The 9547-nt window shown below is 38.6% G+C and overlaps 1 protein-coding gene across 1 annotated transcript; it reads right to left on the reverse strand.

The window, feature by feature from the left end:
* Nucleotides 1-490: 490 nt before the first annotated feature.
* LOC121520766 (GTPase IMAP family member 4-like) lies at nucleotides 491-8126 on the reverse strand. The gene is made up of 2 exons (XM_041804377.1): nucleotides 8011-8126; nucleotides 491-4517 (listed from the first exon to the last, which is right to left on the reverse strand). The coding sequence occupies exons 1-2, from the start codon at nucleotides 8024-8026 to the stop codon at nucleotides 3568-3570; spliced, it is 966 nt and encodes a 321-aa protein (XP_041660311.1). The 5' UTR covers nucleotides 8027-8126; the 3' UTR covers nucleotides 491-3567.
* Between the last annotated feature and the right edge of the window lie 1421 nt (nucleotides 8127-9547).

Below are 9547 nucleotides of genomic sequence, written 5' to 3' on the forward strand. Positions count from 1 at the left end.
TACTCCTTGGTTTCAAGTGTGGTCCTGAAAAATCTTCGTTTCAAGGGCTATGTAGCTAGGGCTGGGTATTGTTAAGAACCTCATGATTCAATTTGATTTCGATTCTTTAGGTTGCAATTCGATTCGATATCGATTCGATTTGACATTGATTTAAATGGTTCAGGGTCGATTCAGTAAGAAGTAGAAATACACAAATAACCTGTTGACAATTTTTAATTATTTTCATGCCCATGTGAACATATTTGGTAGGTCACCTCACATTTTTGAGCAATAAAACATCTGAAAATGTTTCCTTGCACAATAATAACTTATTTGTGCATATGGGGTACAAAAGTAAAAAACATGACAGTTCTGTATAAACACTGAAAAAGTAAAGTGCATGTAAACTATAATAATATTTCTGTCCTCTTGGAAATTGTGATAAACCTCACATAACATGATTATGGTTGGTTGTTTGGTCAGTGCGGCCTCCATCCATACAACGCGAATCACACGCACAGCGACCCCAACTGGCCAGGAGGTGAATCAATTCAGAGGATTTGCTGAATCGATATTGAATTGGGGGAGGAAATATCGCGATGCATTGATTAATCGATATTTTTACCCACCCCTGTATGTAGCCCTTGGCCCTTAGCCCTACCCCTCGATTCAAAAGAGAGCTGGGACATCACTTTACCTGACATGAACGTGCAAAACCAAGGGGTAGGGCTAAGATAAGGGCTAGGGGGTAGAAATGGGATTCACCCCAAGTCATGTGGACTTAATATGAAGGGGGGATAACTTTCGAAATGTCGGCCTGTCTGTATGGTTTGGGGAAAAGCAATTAAGAACTACGGCAGCTCATAAATCTCACCTGTTGAGACAGAGGAGCTAAAACACTAAACGTAGCACAAACAGACCTGAACATAAACACTTTTCTGAGTTAAAACTTGTGGGAGTCCTCAGTTATTACCATAAAACAACCCGTTTTATTACGTAACATGTTAAACAGATTTGGTGACATAATCAATACATCTGAGCCCACTGATTGATATTAAACAGAGAGGACTTCACTGAGCTGGAGAGCAGCTGTTCTCCAGTGAATTAATTCAAGAATGAAAACAATCAAGTAGGGATGCACCGATCCACCTTTTCTGGTCCCGATACCAATATTGATCCGATACCAGTGTTAAAAGAATAACCTGCTTGCCCTACTGCAAGATAAGACTAGTAATTGTTTTGGGTAAAAGGCAAAAAATGAGTACATATAGATTACTGAAGTTGATATTTATTTAAACTATAAAGTGTTTAAATGTTTACCAGCAGTTTGGTAAAAACAATGCTTCAGGACCTACAGAAATTACTATTCAATTGTAAACTTTTATACCCTGTAGACTGGTAATGCAGCAAAAAACAAAGAGAGTGCATCAGAGGTAACATTCCAGTACAAAACTGTATTACACAAGTGTTTTTAACCACATACTATAAACAAAGTGACAATTTTGTGAGAAAATAGTGCAAACAACCTTGTAAAAAAGGCATTAAGGATCAGCCCTTTCCCACCGATACCTGATCCAGCTTTGAGGGGCTGGATCGGGCCGATACCTGATACTAGGATCGGTATCGGTGCATCCCTACAATCAAGAACAGTCAGACACACAGAGAAAGGAAATAACCATGTTTTGGCAACATGTGGACTAAATCCTCACATTAAGAGGAATTATGAAAGGAGAAAATTTAATGTATAGAAAGCTGTTTTTATTTTACTGTTTTCAATACTATTTAACCCCTTATTCTTCTGTACTAGCAGACACAGAGCTCTGTCTATCCAAATCTCCTTGTGATTTTGAATTTATTTTAATTTGGGTTTCTCTGGAAAATTTGATATTTAGTTTTTACTATTTTTAGGATTAATAATGCTAAGGAAGTTACAACAGAAGAACAAAAATGTATGTACCAGTAAAAACTCATTTTAATATTAATCTTCCAAATAACTGTCAAAGTGAGACACCTGGGCAGGTGTGTGATGAAAACTTTCTTAAACATAATTTCAGAATGTCTGCACAAGAGGCCTGAGATTAAGACCCTATTATAAATGAGCTGAAATAAACTTAGATTATAATGAAATTGTTGTGATTCCCCCTTTTGTTGTAAGTTTTGCTGAAACAAAAAGTTATTTTGATTCCATAATCTGTTTAAACTGGATCGAATCGGACCAAATCAAATCAATCTGTATTTTAATGAGTCATCAGTGAATCGATTTATTGCTTGTGAATCGAGATTAGAATCGAATCATCTTGAGAAGGAGAGATTCACACCAACTTTAGTTCTTATATTGTAGTTAATTTTTATTTTTCACTTGTCATCAAGGTAAAGTGGCATTTCCTCATTTTAACATCTTCTACTTCATGCATGAGTGTAATACTCCCTATTCTAGCGAGAAAAAAGCTCCATCATTAAGACAGTGGTCTAATGATGCCTGAAAGCTGTACTCTTATTACAGGAATATGGTCTATTTTTTTAAATGGTGTTCACTTTTAATTTTTTGCAACCACATTTTTTGTTTGTGAGTTGATTTATAGTACATGTTTGACTTTTTAACACCATCTCTGGACCTGGTGAACACATTTTAAGGGAAAAAGCTGCTTCTATGGCCTGTCAAATCCTGACTGAATGAAGATGACCTCTGACCTATTTGCTAACATGTTTAGGGCTTGAATCGTGGCGTTGGGTGTAAATCTGTTGGGTCAATCAGTGAAGTTTATGAAATCCCCTGAAGTGTGCAGACACAAACTGGCCGCTGTCTCATGTGAGTGAGTCATGTAGACAGGGCACAGATTCAAAGATCACTGGTTTCACCCATGCAGGCTTAGTGCTGTATTTGTCATAGTGACCGTGGATGCATCAAAAACACAGGACTGTGCCTGTCAATGTCACTGCATCATCTTTCTCTTCCCTCATGATTTACAAGCCGCGCATCATCTTGACTGCATGTTTCGTTATAATGACACAGCGTGATGTTCAAGCTTACAACATGGGCGTAAATGCCTGCATGGCTGGTATTTAAGCCAGGCCTCGAGGCAGATAATTTGTTCCAAGGATTTTTGTTCTAATCAAGCCACTTGAATTACACGATGAGAATTGTTACAGCCCATGAATCAGATGAATCAGTTCTCAGCTAAAAATGACACTTATGAGCACTAATGCAGTGGTTCCCAACCTTTTTTACATTGAGCCCCCCCTTCAAATATCTAAGAATACCCCCCCAAGGACCCATACAGAACAAACTAACATATTGCTGTCAAAAATACACATGAATTTGAATTGTTTTTATCATTTGAAGCCAAATCCAAAAGCCCAGACCATAAGTGTTGATAGCAAAAGGCCTTGGTATATAAACCAACTGTATGGGTTTTAACAAGATTTTAGGTATTGAGTGAAAGTAATTTTAAAAATCTCAGAGCAGACAGGCCATCGCGCCCACCAAAGGGGGTCCTGGACCCCAGGTTGGGAACCAAGGTTTTTAATTCATATTCAAGTGCTGATATGACAGTAAAGTAACTGATTTTGCACTTAATAACTTACAAATCAAAGACGTACATTTGGCAATCTGCCTGTTAGACCGCAAATACCCACCAATGCACAGACCCCAAGGACCCCCATTATGATCTCAATATTTCTAGAGCTGTTCTCTGCTTCCCTCCTTACCCTCCTGTCCTGCTCTTCTTTCAGTGCTTTTATTTCCTCTTCTTTCTTTTTCTTTAAATCTTTTCTTTTCTGTTTCTCCTTCTCCACATCACCTTTAGCTTCTCTTATTTGTTGCTCATATTTTTTCTCCATTTTCTTCTCCAGTTCCTCCTGTTCTTTACGCAGTTCCTCTTCTTTCTGTTTCTGGATTCTTTGTTTCTCCTCTTCGATCGCCCTCTCGGCCTTCTGGAACATCTCAGTGGTGTAGTGGTTCCCTCTGTTCATCTCTGTTATGTTTCTGATCTTGTTGTGCAGCTTTCTCACCTGAGAACGATCCTCCAGGTTGTTGTCAAAGACGTGGTACTGTCCGTTACAGTTGGCCACAAGCTCCTGCAGCTCCTCACTCTCCCTCAAGAACTCCTCTATAGACCCTCCTCTGAGCAGGTCACCATGGGTGAAGAGGATCATGCTGAATTTGTCTGCTTTCTCTCCAAAGATTTGCTGAATCCTCTCCACCGTCTTCTTTTCTTCCTCCGTGTATCTGTCCAGCTTGATAACAATCAAGAAGACATGGGGTCCAGGAGAGGCATAAGAGATGCACTGGGCGATGTTTTTACTGGTTTTCTCTTCATCAGTTTGGGTGTCGAACAGACCTGGAGTGTCGATGACAGCAACCCTCTGTCCATCCACCTCACCACAGGCCTTGGAGCAGAATATGGTCAGTGATTTAGGAGAGAACTTCGTTTCAAATTCTTCTCTTCCCAGAATGGTGTTTCCTGTGCTGCTCTTCCCAGCTCCGGTCTTCCCCACCATCACGATCCGGATCTCCTCATTGTTGTATCTCATCAGCTCTGATCAGATGGCAGAAAAAAACATGTATACAGAATTAGGTACTCTATTTCTTCATAATACTTATCTGCATAGCACAATTAAACACATAACAAAGTGCCTCACACAACATGTATTTAAACAGACAGATAGACAGAATCCTACAAAGTAAGAAGCAAGCAATATAATTAAGAACATGATAGAGTAATAGATAAAACATTAATAATAATAGAAAGTTAAGATCAGAGAGTAAAACCTTTGTTATTTAAAAAGAATGTTTTCAGCAAAGAAATAAAATGAGGGACTGAGTCTGCGAGTCTGATCTCCTCTGGCAGGCTCTTCCAAAGTTTGGGGTGTGATATGTTATCAAGAGGACCTATAGCCAACAGTACAAACTCTTTGATAAACAAAAAGGGGCCCTGTGTTGTTCCTTTTTTCCAATCACTTAACCGCTAATGTGCCGACAGATGTCCGTTGTGTTACGTGTCTCCACAGGAACGAGATCTCAGTCTGATAACTGTGATTTTGAGAATTTTGAGTCAACTCTTACTGTAACAGCAGATCTTAGGCACTGTGTTTATGAGCCAAAAGAGAAAGAATCTCTTTGTTGTTACATCCAGTTCTGCGGTATAGTTCCACATGTTCATCAATTTTGTAGAGGCAGTCAGGATTTGTTGTTTTTTATTGTTTTAAATACTCATATATTAACAACAAAAACATAACAGTGCTTATCTCTCTTTTCCTCTTCCATTCCATCTGTTTAGATGTGAGATGCACAGGTGACGGACTCCACCTCGATACATAATGGGAGAGCAAAGCGAGAGTGATCACTCATTTATTGATCAAGGACATTTTGCTACAAATGTAGAAAAGCAAAAACCCTTGGGCATATGTCCACTTAGAAATAACTGGCCACACTAATAGCAGAGAGACTATAGAGATCTGCATGTGCTAATAGATTCTCGCCACCAGAGAATTAGCTCTAATCATATGCCGGCACTAACACACCTGGGTCTGTCCTCCACTGCAAGATGACCTAATCTGAGATTCCATTAGCCAGTATTTGCCAGCATTTGGCCGATTTCACAGTTGGAAATCGGGCAGATAAAAATATCAACGGTCAAAATATCCAGGTGGTAAAATATGCCAATTCCAAGACAAGTAAATCTGATTATATTTATTATGAGATAATTTGCATGCAATGCTGGGGTTGTTTACTGACTCAGGCAGCAGGCACATGGCTCATTAAGGGATGTGAATATTCATGAGATCGACATTGATGACGTCAAACAAAGCTCTATCTGTCGGGGACTTAAGTCACTGAAAGTCATGCAGGGAAATTTTGGCTGGGACATTCTTGTAAAAGAGATTTGAAATCTCAGTGAGGATTTTCTGGTTCAATAAAAGTTCAATTAAATCAGAGGTATGGAAGGATCTTGAGTTAGTCATTGCCACAGGTAATAATGAAACTGAAACAAAGGGAACTGCAGAAAGCATTTTTTATTTTTTCCCTGTATGTATATTATATAGAGAGATTGGGACTCAGCCATTAACTGATAAGGGCTGAATCTCCATCCTTTCCCTAAACCTTGAGCCTGACTGCACCTGGAAAGTTATTGAGTGCATGTGACTGCAAGGGCTGGAAGTGGTAGAAAGAGAAATGGAACAGCCCTTTGTTTTTTTGTTGGCAGTCGGCATCTTGCAGATGTAAAAAAACAAAGATAACAACTATGCCTCACTTATAGATCTATCTTCTCTGTGGATGAAGGCTGTTTTAAATAATTTACTTACAGGAAAAATACTTTTGTTTGCAACGTCCACCCCTTTTTTGGACCTTCCATATTTTTTGTTTACAATTTCGCTCTTTTCACTTCACTTTTATAGCGTTTGCTAGTGGGCATCCCCAGAAATCCCTGTCATACATCACAATGCAGTCAACTATGGGTAATTTCCTCACACTAAGTCAGATATGCCTACTCAAGGAAAGGGTGCATGAAGGGCTCAAAAAGTCTGTGAGAGATCCCTCATGCACTTTATGACTTGACGGAGGGACAGCCCTAAACCCTCACAGACTTGGCAGGAGCGCACTTCAGAGTCAGTGAGTGAGGACAAGGAGATTCAGCTAAGGAAAGGAGCTTTGTTACTTCCTTTATTATCTCCTTTAGCCTAGGAAACACTGGACCATCCTTTACCAAAGGAGAGATGAAAAGACGCCCCACAATTCTTTGCATAAACTTCATTTAAAGTGACGCACCTGTTGACTGCTCATCAAAACAAGTGATCAGTTTGACTGTAACTTTACTAGCCCTGATTTAAACAGTAAAATTCATTTCCAAACCTACAATTCATGTGATAAACGGAAGGAAACAGGGATGAACAGAGGAATATGAAAACGATATAATTCCACTTATGATAAGCATTTTTCCTTCTCATTTCCATTTCTATCCCAACAGTAAACCGATCACACAAGTATGTCAAACTGCATTTGTGTAGCTATTTTAAAAAATATAAAGTCAATGTGATAAAAGTTTTTAAATCACTACCAATTCAAGTGATAAAGGTGGCATGTTGTCATATTGTTATTATATTTATCATCATAATTACGCAGGTAAGAGTGGTTTATAAATATTTTCACCTAAGCTGAAAGAAAGCCAGAACCAGAGTAGACTCAAAATGAGCAGAGATGAAAGAATTAAAGAACAAATGAATAGGTAGGAAATGAGACAAAACGATTTAATGGTGTGAAATAAAATGACTTGAATATCATTCATCTAGTTGTATTGACTTTGCAGAGTTCAGAGAAAAGTTTCTGCTGTTCTAGATGTTTACAGTCACATTTCCTCGTCCTGAGGAGACTTTAGGAAATAAAAATCTGAATGAGCTCATATTTATCACCTCGAGGTTTTTCACGTTTCATTCGCAGCTCATAACAACACGGAGAATGCACCGAGTGGTGGATGTGAATTTTGTAGTCCATCGATGTTAAATTGTAGTTTTTACATAAATAACACGTCACGTCCGTAACATCCGCCTCGGAAAAGTGCGGTCAGACCCCCCCCCCGCTCTCCTTTTACCCTGTGACGTGTTTCACCGGCGTTAAGGAAAAGTGGATAGGAAAGGACTTAGGAGGTAATATTTTGACTTCTCCGTCCCTATCTCTCCTCCTCCAGAGCGCGCACACGCACGCCGACACACACGCCAGAGGAGCACAGTCACCTTCATGCAGAGTCTGAATACAACGTCTAAAAACGCAGAATCCCTCCTGATGTGCAGACGCTCCGGTTTAATTTTCCTCCTGCTCTTCTGCTTCAAACATCGTAATGCACGTTCTTTCGTTACGAACTTTCTTGACGTCACAAATAAGAAGCTACGTGCGCGCAGTCGCGTACGATGAAACCTTGTTTTCATGGGGGATGACAACGCAACTTTGAGAATAAAATGAAACACAACTGTAGAGAAAGGTAGACAGGAGGCAGAGAGCCAAACAGACGGAGAGTAGAGGACTTACTGACTCACCTATATTGCTGGCCATAGCTGAGTCATGTAGAGAAGAGCTGGTCTGTTGTTGGACAGAAAAACAATCATCTGCTCTCAGCTACATCGCCCTTTTTTATGACATCATGCATCACATCAGCCTAACTCCACCTTTATTTCTATTTTGAGGGTCAAGCTGCACACAATTCACCTCCTCTCAGGATTTACAAGAAATGACTCATTCATGCAAAGTGAAAGTGAAAGTCAAACTGATCTCAGGAAATAGCAGCCTGGCTTCAGCTCACACAACCCTCATTTAACTCTTCCTTAAGCTGAACAGAGAACTGCAGCTCTTCTCACCCAGCACCTATTTTCACAACATGCAGATCCTCAGCAGCTCTAAAAAAAAGATCATCTTGTCCTGTCCCATGCCCAAAAACTCTGGGATTAAATGAGAAAGTTCTGTTATTACTACTCATCTCAATTCTGTTCTCATCCCCCCGTCTATGGTAGACAGGGTGTTCAGAGAATGGAGCCTTAAAGGGAACTGTTGCTGTAAAGGATCTGTATATAAATCGAAATACTGCCACATTTGAGCAATTGCAGAATGTTTTTTCTGCCTAAAAGCATTTTTCTTTAGGTATTTACATTTGAGAAATTTTGTTCAGCAAAAAATTGCATCTTTTGAACACCTACCTGCTGATAATTCTGTGTATAAACCACCACTGAGCTCTCCTCACAGCAAGGGTCTCAACTTTTGCAAACATTTTGTCCAACAGACTGGTCAAATCACAAGACAGCAATAGATAAGCTTGGGAAGAAGAGCTATAGCATGAAATTGATAATTACATCTGGGAGGCTAAAATATATGTTCATTTAACTCTTTACTCCAACTTATTCAATTTTTGGTATTACACAGATTACAGTCCTCTAATGGTAAACTGCACTAAGTTTTTCCTGATCTCTCAGCCCTGTGTGAAAGGTGTAAGGCAGCTACGGCCACTCAAGCTCATCACTTCTGGACTTGTCCAAAAATGTAGGATTTCTGGTCTCATGTATACTTCAGAACCACACTGATTCCTGTGGAAGCCCATTTCCACCACTTTAAAAAAATATGGAAGTCAGGCAATTCAGGAAAAAAAGAAAAAAAAACTAAATCATAATTATGAGATAAAAGTCAAAATTATGAGATGAAAAGACTAAATTTAAGATTAAAAAAAAGTCATCCCTATGAAATAAAAATAATATGACATAAAAAAATCTAAATTATGCTATGAAAAGGCAAAATATGAGGTAATAAAATAATATTATGAGAATAAAAGTAATAATTATAATAAAAAGGCAAAGTTATGAATTAAGATCTCATAATTCTGAGATAAAAATTCAAAATCATGAGATAAAAAGTAATAATTATGAGATAAAACATCCAAATTATGAGATAAAAAGTAATAATTATGTGATAAAAAGTCAAAATTATTAAATTAAAGGTCATAATTGTAAGATTAGAAATAAGAATTATGAGCTAAAAAGTCCAAATTGTGCAATAAAAAGGTAAAATTACAAGATTAAAAAGTACCAT

The sequence above is a fragment of the Cheilinus undulatus genome, linkage group 13, assembly GCF_018320785.1.
Source record: "Cheilinus undulatus linkage group 13, ASM1832078v1, whole genome shotgun sequence".
Classification (NCBI taxonomy): domain Eukaryota; kingdom Metazoa; phylum Chordata; class Actinopteri; order Labriformes; family Labridae; genus Cheilinus; species Cheilinus undulatus.